A 19,508-nucleotide genomic window follows, 5' to 3' on the forward strand; every position below is an offset into this window, starting at 1 on the left:
AAGAGCAGAAAATGCCCAGTGTTCCCAGAGTCGGTGTGGTGAGCAGCTGGAATTCTAATGCACTAAGAATTCTAAGTGCATACTAAGGAAAAGGTAAAGCAGGAGATAACCACCTAGGAGAATCATATGGTCGTTTCTATTCAACTAAGTATGTATTCACCCTTTGATTCAGTAATTTCATTTCTAGGTATACACCTCAAATGCATACACACTTTACCAAAAGATGTGTACAACAATGTTCCTGAATGCATACTCCTAGCAGTCCAGTAGTGGAAACATTCCATGTGTCTATTAACAGTGCAAAGGTAACATTGTGCCACAGTCTCGCACTGGAACCCAACAAGACTGAAGAAATTACTGCTATATGGAGCCAGGCAAATGGATCTCACAAACATGATGCAAACAAAACAATGCAAACTGCTTGATTCCATTTCCCTAAAGATCAAAAACAGGCATAACCAGCCTATGGTGTTAGAGTCAGGAGAGCAACAAGTTTTAGAAAGAAGGGAAAGTGGTCATTGGTGGCGTGGGGTCGGGGGGAGGGAGTCTTCTGGGGTCCTAGGAACAGTCCACTTATTTTTTTAATTTTTTAAAATTTTTTAGTAAAGTATTGTTGATTTACAGTGTTCTATTTCTGCTGCACAGCAAGGTGACATAGTCATTTGTGTGTGTGTGTGTGTGTATTCTTTTTCTCATACTGTGTTCCATCAATCCACTCCTTGACCAAGGGGTGATTACATGAGCATGTTCACTTTCTGAGAACACATAATATACTTGTGATTTGTGCACGTGTATGTACTTACATATGCATATGATCTGTACACATACAATGCTTCCATCTTAAAACCTTATTAAGAAAAAGAGACTGTGGAGTTCTCGGTGTGGCTCAGCAGGTTAAGAACCCAACATTGTGTCCATGAGGATGCAGACCCCACTCAGTGGGTCAAGGATCCAGCGTTGCTGTGAGCTGTGGGGTAGGTCAAGACTTGGATCCCATGTTGCTGTGGCTGTAATGTAGGCAGGCAGCTGCAGCTCTGATTCGACCCCTAGCCTGGGACACTCCATATGCTACAGGTGCAGCCATAAAAAGGAAAAAAGAAAGAAAGAAAAGAAAAAGAGAAGGTATGTAAAGCACTAAATAGAGTAATTCATGTGTGTGTTAGGTTCTTAATAAATATTAGCTATAACAAATAAAATGGTCAAAGCTGGACAATATGTATGTGTCATATTTTGGATCATCTGTCGATTCCCTTATCAATACCCTGCAGCCAAGGTTGAGGCAGAGACTGTGTGTAGTGGGAGGGACCTAGCGGCTGCTAGAGCCAGCATCCTGGGGGAAAGTACCAGTCCTGGAGTCACTCTAAAGCTGCTGTCACCTTTCTGTCACCTCCTCTTTGTAAGTGTAGAGGAAATCATGCCTTAGATAGCTCTGTAACATTTAGTGTCTGGGACATACATATCCTGACAAATAGACTTTTTCCTCTTCTCCAATTCCCATCAATTAACATTTACCACCCTGTGCATAACTGAGACCCATTTAACTATCAACGTTAAAAGGAACCTCCTTTACTCTTTAGCAAGAGGAGGCCTCCTCTCTGGATAGAGCCACAGCTAGGCTGCCTCTGACTCAGTACACATCTACACCCCGCTGTGCACAAACCTGTCTCTCATATCTTGACCTCCTGATTTTAGAACTTCTTGGGTCACAACTTTTGCATGATTTAACCTTTAGGATGGTCACCAGTTCTCTGCAGACCTCAGGGGAGATCTCTCCTGTGCCAGAGTCCTCCCTCTCAGCTGAGCCACCACCTGCCGTCGGCTGCATCGATGCCCAGTCCATTCCTGCCTCTTCTTGGATGACGAGCACACGTCTGCCTCCCCGGACACACTCCCCGCTTTCTGGTGTGGGAAGAGTTTTCGGCCCGGCTGGCACAGCTGCTTTGCTTCACCAAGCACAGCCGGTGCTGGAAAGCCCCTGAACCACAGGTCTAAGAGGTCCGCCCCTCAGCTCCGCCCCTGAAATGGGAGTCTCCACCATGCTCTCCATTCAGTGCTCTCCCACTGAATGTGTACAGAAAGCAGAAAGGCTCTGCCTTGTCCAGGGCTGTGTCCACTCTGTGGATTAGCAGGGCAATCAAGCCACCCTTATTTGAGTGAACACCCTGGGGTTGGGACAGCAGATGTCCTAGACACAGGACCACTGCACTGCCTTTTCACGGGTGCCACAAGGGAAAATAAATAGGTGTAACAATGTGGTCACGCAGGGCCAGGACAAGAAGGACAAAGGAGGCAAAACCAGGGGCCTGGTTCCTAAGGCCATAAGCAGAAGAGCAACAACAACGTTGCCATTGTGTCTAATTTATACACCACTTTCCACTAGTTAGAACTTGGTCAGGTGGCCGTCCCTGGTTGCAAAGGAAGCTGGAAAACAGAGTCAAAGCTGGGTGGCCACGAGCTCTGGGAGACAGTCAGAACACAAGGAGCATCCCAGCGAAACCCCAAGACTTGTTCCCAAGAGCCTCATTAGGGCAGTAGCCCAATGGGCTTCACATCAAGCTGTCCATGACGAGATACCTTAATTCTGCAGCTCCCGGGATCTAATTTTGCTTTAATCACATCTTTCCATTCTCCAGGGCAGGAGCTCACAGCCATGATGGATGCAATGCCCTCCACCTCTTTGTGCCCCCCTTCCAACAATATATGTCTGTCCAGAGATAACCAAGAGAAAGCTCCCGGCTCTGGTCTGAGCATGCAACATACACAGTGCAATGCTGGAGCTTTAAGTCCTGGCTGAGATCTCACCGAGAACGGTGATAACTCTATGACAGTTTCATGATAGTTAGGGACCCAGGGGACTCATGTATGTCCCAAGCACGTAATCTCTGCTTTAACACCCCAAGCACAGCTGGGTTTATTCCTACCCACACCCACTAGTAGCCCTGCCCCCCCAAATATACTAGAGCATTAGGAGGGACACGTTTGTACACTCAATCGCAGAGAAGTGTCACACTGGCCCATCTGAAGCTGAGATGCTGATGCAATTACAGCAAAACTGTCCAGAGCTCCAGCTGGGCATCAGTGGCCTGATCAGGTAATGGGGGTTCAGGTAATGGGGAGGCTGGCAGAAGCCACAAAGGCCACCCACTACAAGGCAAGAGCTGGCCCAAGCCAGCTACACTGATACCAGTCTAAGGTCTAGAATTTGGATAGAATGGAGCAGACTGGGATCTGATTTTCTGAAAAGGTCATGAAGGAGATGAACTCTTCCAAGTGGCCACAGAACTACTGGTAAAACTTAATCACAAAAGGTGGGGGACCTTGAAGGAAAGGGATTATAACTAGTTTATTGAAGGGGCCAAACTTGATCCAATTACATTTAGGAAGCAGATTTATTTCTCTCCACGTACTGCCTATAAACAGACTCTGTGGGCTCCCCCACCCTTTGACAACATCTGGGGCAGAACCCAAAGCTTTGGGATCCTTTTCAGCTTTAAGGACAGTCTCATTCTCAGCTCGTAAATGTTCAGCCCCAGCATGACTTATAGCCTCAGCATGTCCACTCCAACTTGATCAGGCCATCCATGGCCCCTTAACCTCAGGATCAACAGGGCACCACTGGGCTCACTGCTGTGACCACCGCGCTCCACGCTCCCATCTGGCAGACCAAGCGCCCCCTCCTAAATTAAGCACCCACTGTCCTCTAGCGCCCTGGTTTTCTTACTTAATCTGTGGAAGAGAGCTTAGAAAATAGTGGTTCCCATGCACTCTCCTGTCACACATCACCAACTCCCCCAGCACCCCCACGGTGCCTGAGCAGGAATGGTGGGCACCGCTTTAAGCCTCTCTTCCTGACAGATTCTGATTCAGTTCCTAAGAGGCAGAGCCCAGGAATCTGAATTTCTAATAAGCCCCTAAGTGATTCTGATATGAGCAGCCTACAGAACAGGTTCTGAGAAGCAAGGCTTCAGGTAACGAGCTAGTAACTGCAGGGCCACACCCCTGCTGTCCTTGGTTCCTGTCCAAAATGGAAGCCTTCGGTTATTTACATTCTCATCAGTCAGATACTCTTCGGGACATCTTCCTTGATCACACCACCCATGTCCCACCTCCCAAGCCTCTGGAACGGCTGGGAGAGTATTAACTCCTTTTGTCCTTTGAACTCTGCTCCACGCTTCCCGGCTTTACTGGAGCCACGCTGCCCAGTGCATACTCTCGCCCCATGGCTCAGGTAGCTCTACTGCTCATTCTCGCGCCTGGCAGGTGCGAAATGAGGTTAGCATCTTCCTTCCTCCCAGAACCATGTCCACACCATTGCTCTACGCCTCCAACAGCTCCTGCTCCCTGGGACTCAGGTGATTAGGCTCCACAGTATACTCTCTCCCAGCAGGCTCTGAGTCTGCCCTCCCTGCCACCATCCTGTAGCAGCCTTCTTCAGGGTGGGGGCACCCAGCTCCAAGTGCCTCATCCAAGCCAAGAGCAGGGCACCTCTCATCCTCAGAACCCCCTACATTCTCTTTATCCATCATCCCCTTCACTCCCCCAGTACCCTGCTTAGGTCCAGTCTCCACTCCTCTATTCGTAATGTGCCAAACTCGCTCCACCAATTTCTCACACACCCACACCCAAAACCCCAATCCCAGGGGATCCAAGTAGCCTTCTCACTTGCATTTGCACCCCAAGTGCTTAATATTGATAAAGGTGGATCTTGTCAATAGTGTAGATTGGTCCTGACCTCACCCAGGCTCGTACCCCAAGCAGCAATGCCACACTGCTGCTCTGTCCTCCATCATAAGAATCCAAATCCTCTTCCTTCTCACCAAATGTTCCATCTTTCCACACCCTCTTCTCCTTTAGCAGCAGACCTCCTACTTCTCCAGAAAAGCAAAGCACTAAGCCCCCCCCCAACCCCGCATCCACATTTTCCTCCTATTTCCACACTAACTTACAAAAGAAAACACATACCTCTGTTCACTGAGTGACCAGGCAGTGCAGCCAAGGTTAACAGGCAGACAGGTGCCTCCCAGGGAAGGGACCAGTGTGTAATTCAAGGTCACTGAGGACAGACAGCCAGAAGCCCAGGCTCGGGTGGGGCAGTGCTTCCTCTCAGCAAAGAGACAAGGCGGGGGAGCCAGCCTCTTACACACTCGTCTCTGCTGCTCAGCAGGCCCCACTGTAGACCCTAGCTCTCCCAAGGGGTCTGACCCACAGGAAGCTGGGTCCAGCCCCAGGGCCCGGACACTCACACTTGAGCAGAACGCAGGAGTTCATGTACAGCTCGAGAAACAGATGCCCCCACAAGGCAGCAAGCCCTCATGTCTCTTTGCAGATCCAGGCTCCAGCCCCTGGGCACTGCAGTTGCTGTGCAGGGGTGAGAAGTTGGGCACAATTGCCTTTCCCAGCAAGAATCATCCTCCCATCCAGCCCAATCACTCCACCCCACTCTGAACCAAACCCTCCTCCAGCCTGTGGTCACCCTGCAGACACTGCTCAGTCTCTCTCCTGCCTTCAATTAACCTCCTAGAAGGGCTGGTTGTCTAATTTCCTAATACCCTACTCATCTGCAACCCTCCCCATCCTGCTTCTGCACAAAACACCACAGTTATCCGGGTCAAGTTCAGCAGTGACTTCCCACTACTGAACTCAAGGAAGACAGCTGCGTTGTCCTGACAAGACTGCACATTTTAATTTATGAGGTTTTTTTTTAAGAATTTACAAAATCTTTATTTCCCTAATTGTGGTGTTAACAAAAATTTCTCCTAAAATATATAAACCAGCATAAACATTCGATAGATAGAATAGTATTACCCATACTCATTCTTTCACTTGATTAGCATTTGTTAGGAAAGCAAATGGCCATATGCAATGATTGGCCAACAGGGACCTGCTGAATACCAACAGGAACTCTACCCAGTATTCCGTGATAATCTATATGGGAAAAGAATCTGAAAGAGAATGGATGTGTGTACATGTATAACTGAATCACTTTCTTGTACAGCAGAAATGATCACAACACTGTAAATCAATTATACTTCAATAAAACTTTTAAAAAGAAAGAAAGAAAAGAAATGGCCAAAGTGTTCTAAATTTCACTTAGAACAAAACAATCTGGCTTACCTCTGATCAATAATTAAAGAAACTATGGGGATACAAGTTTTCAAAATTTTACCTGAAAAAGGAGGGTTTGCTATTTTTCCGGCTAAAGATTTTTACTTCAACTCTCCCTGCCTCGAGGTTCATTCTCCCTTCCGTGTCTGTAGTACCGTATTGTCCTAATTTCCTCCCATCTCACTGGCAATGCCTAGACTTTTTCTATATTACATTTTAGATCTCCTTAAGGATCTGTCCTTTGCTCCTGGTAGAGCTCTGCCCATTCTCTTCCTTCTAGTATCTTCTGATTCATTCCCTAATTGACTCCGTGATTCCAAGAACTATTTCTGAGCACTCCCTGTGGACCAGGCTCAGAGGCAGGGCCACCCCACTGCAGCCTCCAGGGCCCCACTCAGCTGGAATGCTTGGCCAGGCAGTGGCTAGCAGCACAAGTGGAATGACCCCATGGGCACTTTGCTCTTTTGCAGAAGAGATAGAAATACAACAAAGAATTTCGAAAGAAATTACTCCAGTTCATTGGGGAAACCACTCCAAAGGGAAAGTTGGAAGGTTCAGCAAAGAGGGGAGCTTCCAGCAGAGGGACCAGCACATGGGAAGTGACTCAGAGACAGAATATGATATGTAGAGGGGCTCCTGGAGGTCAAGCAGCCAGCCAGAGTGAGGCCGAGGGAGGGGAAGTCCTGAGAGGCTGAGAAAAGAAATGTTCCCGTGCTAAGATGCAGGCAAGTCATTCTGGCTTATCCATGAGATAGCTTGAATCTTATGCTAACTAAAATAGCCTATTTGAGGGCTCTCAAACTACACTGTACATCTTCTTCAATTATTAAAGAAAAGGGCACATTGACCAGAAGCAAAGAATGTCCATGTTAAAAATAAAGCTTAAAAGTCCGTCTTCCTGGGACATCCTGGCTGGTCCTCCTTCGATGACAAGCCTCCCTCCCAGGTATCAAGGACATGTTTGGCTCAAAAAAAGTTTGGCTCGAATAAAACTCTTTTCTATTCATATTATTGTTTAATGATGGTTTTCACTGGCATGGTAAACCTGGAGGGGCAGGCGGGCGCAGAGCACACACACTCCGCAAGCCTTTCATTCTGGATTGCTAAGAAAATCACAGAAAGACTTTAAGTGGATACAAATATTATCAAATCTGCATTTTAAAAATTTTGCTGCAGTGTGATTACAGTAACACAGGAGGCTGGTTTAGAGAGAAAGATATGGCAGTGACTGGTAGGCTGTAGGCAGCAGCTGGAGAGAAGCAGAGGTTTTCAAGACACAACTTGAGAAGGGCCCTTATGAGAACCTCCAGGCTTAGTCAACTGGCTGCACAATGTTCCATTTGCTGAGATGGGAAACAACCCTGGGGGAAGTGGGTTTGGGGAACTCAGCACAATTCCAGTTGGATACCTTGAATGTGAGATGTTGGAGAAGCTTCCAGGGAGATGCAGAGGATGGGGGTGGGGTGGCAATTAGCCCCCCAGCCCCTAGTTCCAAAGCAAGATGCTTGCACCCCAAGCATCTCTTCCTCTGTTGGGGGCTTTCTCCCCTGGAGGCCCTGGGGGTCCTCCTGTCTCCCCGACTATTATGTTTTAGGGTCCTCTAGTCTCCGGCTGAAGAATAGTGCCCCATCCCCCAAATCCAGTCTACACTGATCCCGTGAGTGTGGCCTAATGTGTAAGCATGGTCTTTGCAGACGTGACCAAGTTACAATGATGTGACACGGACCCAGGTGGGCTCTTCCGGAAATGACCAGTGTCCTCATAAGCAGAGGGAGACAGAGACACAGCGGAAGGGAGGCTCTGTGCAGATGGGGTAGAGGCCAGAGCCCACCCCTCCCAGCCTGGCGGCACCACAGGCAGGAAGCAAGAACTGATTCTCACAGGGCTTTTAGAGGAGACACCACCCTGCTCACATCCTGATTCTGACTTCCAGCCTGCAAAACTGTGAAAGGATAAGTTTCTGCCCTTTCAAGACACCTTGTTCGTGGTTGTTATGGCAGCAACAGAAAATTAACTCTCTCACTTGAGGCTGCTCCCCTCCAGGATCCCAAACTCTGACTCTACCATCAAGCATCTCCCTCCCCCTCCCCTTCCTCTCCTGACTGTACAAGCACCTAACTGGCTCCACATGTTTCTGTTTTTCTCCGACCCATCCCCACTCTGAAACAAGGGTGGCCATTAGAGACACAGATCTGAATGCGCCTCTCCCTTGAATAAGGCACATCTACACAGTACAGAGTCCAAATCCTCACCATGGATGGCAAGCCCTCCAAGGGCCCCGGGGCATCCTCTCCGTCCAAATCCCTGCTCCTACAGGCCTCAGCAGACTCCTCCCTCCTCTCTGGTGCCCCTGCTCCATGTAGTCACCTGTCTAACATGTAAATCCCACAGAAGATCCAGCTGCCTCCAGCGGTCCCCTAGCAAATCTCCAGTGCCCAAAGATTTCCGAGAAAATACAAGGTGCTTAGTAAACACATTCTGAAATAATGACACAATGGAATCAACTTTCTTCAAGTCACAGCAGACCAAATCTGATCACAGGGACCTTTTCAGGAATCCAAGTTTCAACTCAAAATATATTTTCAGAGAAACAACGTTTGAAAAATTGAATCACCATTCAGAACATTGTTTCTGGGGGGTTGAGGGAGAAAATATCATTTCCTTCAACCAGCCAAAAAGTGAACTTCTCTCCATCACCTGTTTGAAAATTAGGAACGTGCCCCCTCCCCTCAGAGCACGTTCACTGATTACCCCAGCCTTCCTCTGGTCCAGTCTTCATGCTAATCTCGCACATGGATATGTTCAGGGCACACAGTGGGGGAACAGGTCCTGACACTTTCTGAGAGAGGACTCCGCCCCACAGAATGTGAAGACAGGAAGAGGGAAGAGAGAAGGCAAGTCAATATTCTCCACCTGCCTGGGGACCCCTCCACTCCACCTGCCTGTCCTCCCCTTCAGCCAAACCCAATCTCTGCTGGGAGCCTGGAAGACAAGTTCATCTCTGCCAATGACTGTGGTCACATCCCTCCTGGTCTTTATCACCACCATCCTAGGACTTGGCCAAACCAGTAAGAAAAACCAGTGTCAATCCAGTTCTACGGTCTCACCCAGTGCCTTCAATACATCTGTGATTACCATGCTCACCATTCTGTCCCCTGGGATCCCAACATCTTTAAAAATAATAGGCATCCCATCCTTCCTTCTAAACCCAGGATCACACCACCCAAATCAAAGCCTCTTCCCTTGACCCTTAACTCAGCAAGTAGTGCCACTGTCTACCCAGCTCTGCCAGCCTGAAACCTAGGAATCCCCTTTGTCACCTCCTTCTCCCTTGAATCCACTTCCCATCCATCAAGTACTGTCAAATTTACCTCCTAATCTGTCCACTTCTCTTAACTTCCACCATCATAATTCTCATATGGATTATTATTGGAACCTTCCAATTGGTTTCCCTTCACCCATTGTTGCTTCTCCTAATCCATCCTACATATTTAAGGCAAAAGGCACTTAATCAGTTGTCCCCCTAGCCTTTTGCAGCCCCACCCCACCGGACCTCCATTCTCCAACTTGAACCGTCATTATCTCCTTTATCCTTGGCTTAAGAATAAAGATGCCTACAAGGATTTGGCCTACAAGGATTTGGCCTCTGCTCTTTCCTACTTTCATCTCTTACCACTCAGCTCCTCAGCCTGCCTTCACTTTGTGAATACACCATGTTTTCTTGACTGGGAAAGGATTTGGCCTCTGCTCTTTCCTACTTTCATCTCTTACCACTCAGCTCCTCAGCCTGCCTTCACTTTGTGAATACACCATGTTTTCTTGACTGGGAAACCTTTGTATATTCTGTCCTCCCCTTGTCCACTCTATCTTCACCAACTTCTCTTCAACCTTCCAACCCCAGGGGAAACATCCCTTCCTCAGAGGACCACACCCCTCAAGACTGCACCCTTGTGTAATCAAATATCCTTGTGCACATGCGCCTTTCTTCTCAGCCCTCACACTATCCATCTCAAAGCACAGGACACAGCAAATGTCAAACATTATTCAAAACAGTCCTTGACCTGGGGGCTTCAACTTGCAAAAAGAATAATACCTTGTTACCCATAGTGAATCTTATTCCAGCACCCCCTTCTTTTTCCTCCTCCACCCCATCTCAAAATGGTAGGTGATATAATATTTTACACCTCTTTTACTACAGATTTTAAACCAGAATGCTTGCCAATAAGCTTGGTTGTCTAAAACTTAAATTGCTCTCAGATCATAGGTAGAGTCTAGGGTATATCTGTTGGTGAGGGACAAGGGCTCTTTTAAAATTAATCACTTGATCTTTGTGCTTTACCGTGTACTATGCTCAGACAATTTACACGTATCATTTTGTTCTATCAACATTTGTTGATTTTTAGGGAGTTCCCACTGTGGTGCAGTGGAAACAAATCCAACTAGGAACCACGAGGTGGCAGGTTCAATCCCTGGCCTTGCTTAGTGGATTAAAGATCCGGCATTACTATGAGCTGTAGTGTAGATCATAGACATGGCTCAGATCTGGCATTGCTGTGGCTGTGGTGTAGGCCAGTGACTACAGCTCTGATTGGACCCCTAGCCTGGGAACCTCCATATGCTGCAGGTGCAGCCCTAAAAAGACAAAAAAAAGAAAACCAAAAACTTGTCGATATTCAGAAAGCACTGAATATGCCCACATGTATATTTGCCCATCAAAAATATGAACTGGGTGTTATTTGTCTTAGTAAAGTCAATCCACAGTTTGCACTTGGTAAACATTTGATAATTTTTTTTTTTTTTTAGGGCTGCACCCACAGCATATGGAAGTTCCCAGGCTAGGAGTCAAATCAGAGCTGTAGCTGCTGGACTATACCACAGCAGGATCTGAGCCACACCTGTGACCTACACCACAGCTCACAGCAATGCCAGATCCTTAACCCACTGAGCAAGGCTAGGGATCGAATCCGCATCCTCATGGATACTAGTCAGGTTTGTTACCACTGAGCCATGATGGGAACTCCCTAATAATTATTTTAATGAAAAGGATTTTGTCCCTTTAAGCTTGAGAAAAGTATTTGAAATAAATTCTTAAGTAGGACTTCTCAGAATATTCTAGGTTTCCCCTTTTATCATGATTAACTTTGCTGATAGGAATGAAAATGGAAAGAAAGAATCAAGATGGCAGAGGAGTAAGACATGGTGCCCACCTTCTCCCACAAATACATCAAAAAAAAAACTTTCTACCTGTAGAATGATTCACACAGAACATCTGCTGAACGCTGGCAGAAGACATTAAACCTCCAAAAAGGACAAAAAACCCTCCACATAACTAGGTAGAACAAAAGGAAAAAAGGAGAGAGAGAGAAAAAAAAAAGAATCAGGATGGAACTAGCCCTTCTGAGAAGGAGCTGTTAAAGAGGAAAGGAACCCACACTCTGGGAAGCCAATGGGGAGATCAGCCAAGAAGGAGGGACCTCAAAGTCATAGAGAAAAGCCCAGCAGCTGGACTGAGGAGGTCATGGCAGAGTAAAAGCCTCACAGACCATCTATACCACCACCCGAGACACCACAGCCTGAGATGCTGAGGGGGAGGGCTGGGCACTGAGACTCAGGCTCTTGAGGTCAGTTCTGGGAGAGGACTAGGGTTGGCTGTGTGGAGACAGCTGAGGGGCTAGGGAGTGCTGTGCCACAGAACAGAGCACCAGAGCTGAGGGAACCCAGTAGGAGGTCTGGGTCCACAGGAGAAGCAAGGTGCCATTGTTAGGGAGGGTGACAAGAGGAGGGGTGGATTGCAATAGGAATATCTCCCTGCACATGTGCAGACTCTCAGAGGGTGAGGCACTACTTGCATGGGCTATGGGTTATGGAGTGTCTCTTGTGCAGGCTACAGGTGTCCAGGTACCTCTTGTGTGAGCTAAGGGCAATGGTGGGGGTGGGGGGCTAAACTGGATTCAACACCTCTTGCATGATCTATAGGCATTAGGGGCAAACCACAGCAGTCGTCTCAGACACCAGAGATGGGTGTGGCCCGCCCCCACTAGGGGTCTGTGAACAGGCACCACCTGTGGCCCCAGTCACCTCGGAGGTAAGCAAAGAAAAGGGCACTGCAACCAAGCACTACCAGAACTGTTGTTCTCACTCCCCTGGGAATGCACCCATCCTACAGCTGCCACTGCTAAATATTCCAGGCACCACCTAAACCCACCTGATCACTGTCACTTCCCAGGGCCCTGAAACTTCCCATGGATCATTGCCACTGTCAAGGGCCCAACAACCAGACACTGGCTACCAGCCCTACCCATTGTCTCCATCTCCCTGAAAGCACACAAACACCCTAAAAATAAATAGTAAGCCCTCACAAAATACCCAGGGGTATTCATGCATATAAATAGCCCTCCAAGACTACAATAGTTGTTTTCCCTAAATTCACAGAATAAGAAAATATAAGCAAAATGAAGCTCAGGAACCATTCCCAGTTAAAAGAATAGGAGAATTCACCTGAAGAAGCAAACCATGAATCGGACCTCTGCAGTCTAATAGACACTAAGCTCAAAAAGGAGATGGTGAAAATACTGAAGGAATTAAGAGCGGATATGAATAGTAATGCAGCTTACTTTAGAAAGAACTAGAAAATATAAGGAGGAGCCGAGAAAAATTATAAAATTCATTTGCAGAGATACAAACAGAGTTAAAGGCACTAAAGAGCAGAATGAATAATGCAGAGAAATAAATTAGTAATGTGGAAGATAGAATAATGGAAATCACCCAATCAGGACGGCAGACAGAAAACCAAATGAAAAAACATGAAAGCAATATAAGAGATCTATGGGATAATACAAAGCAGGCCAATCTACACATAACAGGGATTCTAGAAGAAGAAAAAGAAAGGAGTATTGAAAATATATTTGAAGAAATTATGGCTGAAAACTTTCCAAATCTAAAGGAAGCAGGTATTGGAAAACAATATGGAGATTCCTCAGAAAACTAAAAATAGAATTACCACTTGATCCAACAATCCCACTCCTGGGCATATATCCAGAGAAAACCATAACTCGCAAAGACACATGTACTCCAATGTTCATTGCAGCACTATATACAATAGCCAAGACATGGAAACAACCTAAATATCCATTGACAGAAGAGTGGATAAGGAAGATGTGGTACACATACACAATGGAATATTACTCAGCCATTAAAAGGAAAGAAATAATGGCATTTGCAGCAACATGGATAGACCTAGAAATTATCATGCTAAGTGAAGTCAGTCAGATGGTGAAACACCAACATCAAATGCCATCACATGTGGAATCTAAAAAAAGGACACAATGACTTTCTTTGCAGAACAGATACTGACTCATAGACTTTGAAAAACTTATTGATTCCAAAAGAGATGGGTTGGGGGTGGGGGATGGGCTGGAAGTTTTGGATGGGAATGCTATAAAATCTAGTTGTGATGATCATTGTATGATTATAAATATAATAAAATTCATTGAGCAATTAAAATTTTTTTAAAAATTTAAAAAATAAAGGAAGCAGATATCAAGATACAGGAAGCACAGAGGCCCCCAAATAAGTTGAACCCAAACAGGCCCACATCAAGACATATTATAATAAAAATGGCAAAAGTTAAAGTGAGGATTCTAAAGGCAGCCAGAGAAAAACAAAGAGTTAATTATAAGGGAAACCCCATAAGGCTATCAAACAATTTCTCTACAGAAACACTACAGTCCAGAAGAGAGTGTCAAGATATATTCAAAGTTCTAAATGGGAAGAATTTGCAGCCTAGAATTATCTAACCAGCAAGGATATCATTTAAAATAGGAGAAATAAAGCATTTCTTCAACAAACAAAAACTGAAAGAGTACAGCAACACTAAACCAATTCTAAAAGAAACACCAAAAGGGCTCCTCTAAAGAAAAAACAAGTAAGAAGAAATAGAATGGAGGAAATCACAATTGGAAAGTAATCACGTAAATAAGCCAGCATACAGATTTAAAAGGAAAAAAAAAAAGAACAACATTATAAAAGCAATGATAAACACAAGGAACAGTAAAAAGAGAAACAGGAAAATGTTTAAAAAGAACTTCAAAGTCATAAAATGTGGAGAAGGAAAGTAAGAAAATCTGGACTCTTTTTTTTTTGTAGAATGTATTTGAGCCTCTATGACTATTAGGCTAAAGCAAGCAGATATAGAAAGGGGTTAATGTACTTGAAAAACAGGACAACCACAAATCAAAACCAAACATTACATCCACAGAAACTAAAAAGTATATCACAGAAGCATAAAGTAAGAGGAAATCATCCAACCAAAACAAGAAAGAAATAAAGGCAAAACATAGAATCCACTGGAAAATAAGGTTTAAAATGGCAATAAATACATATTTATCAATAATTACCTTAAATGTCAATGGACTGAGTGCTCCAATCAGAAGACCCAGAGCAGCAGACCATATTAAAAAAAAAAAGAGCCTACAATATTCAGTCTAAAAGAGACTCACCTTAGGGCAAAGGACACACATAAATTGAAAGTGAGGGGATGGGAAAAGATATTTCATGCAAATGGAAGACAAGAAAGCAGGAGGTGCAATTCTCATCAGACAAAATAGACTTTAAAATGAAAGCCATAAAGAAACAAAGAAGGACACTATTTAAAGGATAGTGGAATGGTTAAAGGATCCATTCAAGAAGAGAATATTACAATCATCAATATATATGCCCCTAATATAGGAGCACCCAGATACGTGCAACAAATACTAATAGACATAAAAGGAGAAATTGATGGGAACACAATAACAGTAAGAGATTTTAACACCCCACTAACATCAATGGACAGATTCTCTAGATGGGAAATCAATAAGGCAATAGAGATCCTAAATGACACAATAGAAAAATAGATTTCATTCACATTTTCAGGACATTACATCCAAAAAAATCAGAATATATATTCTTTTCAAGTGTCCCTGGAACATTCTCAAGGATTGACCACATATTGGGCACAAAACTAAACTCAACAAATTTAAGAGTATAGAAATTATTTCAAGTATATTTTCTGACCACAATGGCATGAAACTAGAAATCAACCACAGGAAAAGATATGAGAAAAAACTGATTGCATGGAGACTAAACAACACTCTACTAAAAAACCAATAGATCATCAAGAAAATCAAAATGGAAATTAAAAAGTTACAAATGATAATGAAAACACTACCATTCAAAAATCTATGGGATGTTGCAAAAGTAGTTTCTTAGGGAAGTTCATAGCGAAACAGGCCTTTCTCAGAAAAGAAGAAAAATCTCAACAACTTAACCCACCACCTAAAAGAATTAGAAAAAAAGAAAAAAAAAAACAAAGTCAGCAGAAGGAAGGAAATCATAAATATCAGAGAGGAAATCAATAAAATAGAGACTCGGAAAACAATAGAAAAATCAATAAAACCAAGAGCTGGCTCTTTAAAAGGTTAACAAAATTGACAAAACTCTGGCCAAACTCACCAAGAAGAGGAGAGAAATAACTCAAATAAACAAAATTAAAAAATGAAAAAGGAGAAATCTCAACAGATACTGCAGAAATACAAAAAAAAAAAAGAATACTATGAACAATTTTATGCCCACAAATTTGACAACCTAGAAGAAATGGACATCTTTCTAGAGACTTACAGCCTGCAAAAACTGAGTCAAGAAGAAATGGATCAATTGAACAGACTAATCACTAGAAATGAAATTGAATATGTCATAAAAACACTCCCTACAAACAAAAGTCCAGGACCAGAGGGCTTCACAGGCAAATTCTACCAAAGATACAAAGAAGAATGTGTACCCATCCTTCTCAAATTTTTCCAAATGGTTGAAGAAGAAGAAACATTCCCAGAGACATTCTATGAAGCCACCAAAGCTACCAATACCCTAATACCAAAACCAGACAAAGATACTATCAGAGCATTTGGCTTTGAAGGCCAAACAGAGCTTTAGCACAGGATCTCCAAGGATGGAGGAAACAGAGACTCTACTCCTTGGAGGACCCAGGGAAAAAGCAGTGACTTCACATGAGCCTGGATCAGACCCACCTGCAAGGTCTTGGAGGGTTTAATGGGGAGGTGAGGGATGACTGTGGCTCTCTCTGGGAACACAGACATGGGTTGTAGATATGTCGGGTAGCATTTATCTGCATGAATTCCTGGAGGCTAACATTTTGGCACCAATATATGGCCTCGCTCAATAGCCTGTAGGATCCAGTGCTGGAGTACCTCCAGCCAAATAACAAACTGTGTGGGAATTATGTCCCCACCCATCAGAAAACAAGTGCCTAAAGATTTCCTGAACCCACAGCCACCTCTAGTCATACCGCTAGAGATGCCCCTCAACATGGCCCTGCCCACCAGAGGACCAAGACCCAGTTTCACCAGCCCCTCCCACCAGGAAGACTGCACAACCTCTGGACCAATCTCACCCACCAGGTGACAGACACAAGAAGCAGGAAAATGATAGGCTTACAGTCTGCAGACCAAGTCCACAAATCAAGCCAGACCCTGCCCTGGGACCAGCTACTCCTGGCTCTTGGGTGATGAGAGGGAAGTGCACTGCTGGAACACATAGGACATCCCCTACAAAGGGCCACTTCTTCAAGGTCTAGAAATGTAACTAACCTATCATTTACATAGAAATATAAGTAGAAATTTAAACAAAATGAGAAGGCAAAGGAATATGTTCCAGATGCAGGAATAAAATAAAACCCCAGAAAGAGAACTAAATGACATGGAGATAGGCAATCTACACAAGAAAGAGTCCAGAGTAATGATTGTAAAGATGATTGGAGAATTCAGGAAGTGAATGGATGCACAGAGTGAGAAATCAGAAGTTTTTAATGAAGAACTTAAAAATATAAAGAACAACCAAACAAAATTAAAGAACACAATAATTGAAATGAAAAATTCACTGGAAAAAATCAATAATGGACTAAATGAGGCAGAAGAATGGATAAGTCAGCTGGACAACAGAGTGGTGGGAATCACTGCTGTGGAACAAAAGAAAAAAGAATGAAAAGAAATGAGGGAAGTTTAAGATACCTCTGAGACAACATCAAGCACACTAGCATTCACATTATAGAAGTCCCAGAAGGAGAGAGGGAAAGGGCCTGAGAAAATATTTGAAGACATAATAGCTGAAAAATTGCCAAACCCTGGGAAAGGAAACAGTTACTCAAGTCCAGGAAGCACAGAGAGTCCCATATAGCATAAACCCAAGGAAGAACATGCTGAGAAGCATCATAATCAAAATGACAAAAATTAGAGATAAAGATAAAATATTAAAAACAATAAGGGAAAAACAAAAAATAATACACAAGGGAACTCCCATAAGGCTATCAGCTGATTTTTCAGCAGGAACTCTGCAGGCCAGAAGGGATATACCTAAAGTGATAAAAGAGACAAACTACACCCAAGAATATTCTACCTAGCAAGGCTCTCATTCAGATTTGAAGGAGAAATCAAAAGCATTACAGACAAGGAACAGCTAAAGGAATTCAGCACCACCAAGTCAGCTTTACAACAAATGATAATGGAACTTCTCTCAGCAAAAAAAAAAAAAAAAAAAAAACGGCTACAACTAGAAACAAAGAAATTACAAAATGGAAAAACTCACTGGTCAAGGCAAGTATAAAATAAAAGTAGCAAATCATCCCCACACAAAGCAAATAGAGAGGTGAAAAGACAGAAACAGTAAAATCATCTGTATCCACAAAAACAGTGAAGGGATACACACAAAAAAACAGACATAAAATATAAAATCAAAAACATTAATCATGAGACTACAAATGAAGAGTATCTAAAATGCATTTGAAATTAAGAGATCATCAACTTAAGCATGTATATAGACTCCTATACAAAAACCTCGTGGTAACCTCCAATCAAAAAAAAAAATCTATAATAGGAGTTCCAATAATGGTATAATAGGTTAAGAATCCAACAGCAGTGGTTTGGGTTACTGCAGAGGTGCAAGTTTGATCCCCAGCCCAGTACAGTGGGAAAAAGGATCCAGCATTGCTGCAGCCATGGCTCTGGCACAGTATGGATCAAATTCAACCCCTGGTCTAGGAACTTTCATATGCTATGGGCACAGCCAAAAAAAAAAATTTTTTTTTAATTTAAAAGAGCTATAGGAGTTCCCATCATGGCTCAGTGGTTAATGAATCCAACTAGGGTAATGAATCCAACTAGGTTAATGAATCCAACTATGGGGTTGCAGGTTAGATCCTTGGCCTCACTCAGTGGGTTAGGGATCCGGCATTGCCATGAGCTATGGTATAGGTTGCAGATGCAGCTTGGATCCCATGTTGCTGTGGCTCCAGCGTAGGCCAGAGACTACAGCTCCGATTCAACCCCTAGCCTGAGAACCTCCACATGCCATGGGTGCAGCCTTAGAAAAGACAAAAAAACAAAAATTAAAAAATAAATAAATAATCTATAATAGATACACCCACAAAAAAAGAAAAAGAATTCAAACATGACACTAAAGACGGTCATCCAATCACAAAAGAAGAGAACGAATGAAGAAAGGGCAAAATGGCAATGGGAACATACATATTGATAATTACCTTAAATGTAAATGGACTAAAATCTCCAATCAAAAGATAAAGATTAGTTAAATGGATACTAAAATAAGACCTGTATATCTGTTGCCTATAAGAGAGTCATTTCAGAACTAGAAACACATACAGACTGAAATGAGGGGATGGAAAAAGGAATTTCACACAAAAGAAAATCAAAAGAATGCCAGAGTTGGTATACTTATACCAGACAAAATAGACCTTAAAAAAAGATGGTTACAAGAGACAAAAAAGGACATCACGTAATGATCAAATGATTAATTTAAAAAGGAAATACAGCAATTGGAAATCTATGTGCACCCAGCACAGAAGCACCTCAGTATATAAGGCAAATGTTAACAGACATAAAAAAAATTGACAGTAACACAATAGTTGTATAGGATTTTAACACTTCACTCCTATCAATGGAGACATCATCCAGATAGAAAATCAGTAAGAAAACATAAGCCTTAAATGACAAAGTAGACCAGATGGACTTGATATTTATAGAAGATTTCATCCAAAATCAGCAGAACACACATTATTTTCAAGTGTATATGGAACATTCTCCAGGCTAGATTACATGTCAGGTCACAAAGAAAGCTTTAGTAAATTTAAGAAAATGGAAATCATATCAAGGATCTTTTCTGACCACAATACTATGAGACCAGAAATAAACTTTTTTTAAAAACTGCAAAAAAAAAAAAAAGCCATATGGAGTCTAAACAACATATGCTACCAAAAAAAAATGGATCACTGAAGAAATCAAAGAAGAACTGAAAAAAATACCTAGAAACAAATGAAAATGAAAATGCAATGATCC

At 43.4% G+C, this 19,508-nt stretch overlaps 1 protein-coding gene across 1 annotated transcript in view; it reads left to right on the forward strand.

Moving 5' to 3' along the window:
• The first annotated feature begins 1,733 nt into the window (after positions 1 to 1,733).
• LOC125116915 (kynurenine/alpha-aminoadipate aminotransferase, mitochondrial-like) overlaps positions 1,734 to 19,508 on the forward strand; it is a 40,296-nt gene continuing 22,521 nt past the window's right edge. The window contains 2 exon segments of the mRNA XM_047762625.1: positions 1,734 to 1,902; positions 2,998 to 3,091. Coding sequence (XP_047618581.1) covers positions 1,734 to 1,902; positions 2,998 to 3,091 — 263 coding nt within the window.

This window comes from Phacochoerus africanus, chromosome 15, assembly GCF_016906955.1.
Source record: "Phacochoerus africanus isolate WHEZ1 chromosome 15, ROS_Pafr_v1, whole genome shotgun sequence".
NCBI lineage: Eukaryota > Metazoa > Chordata > Mammalia > Artiodactyla > Suidae > Phacochoerus > Phacochoerus africanus.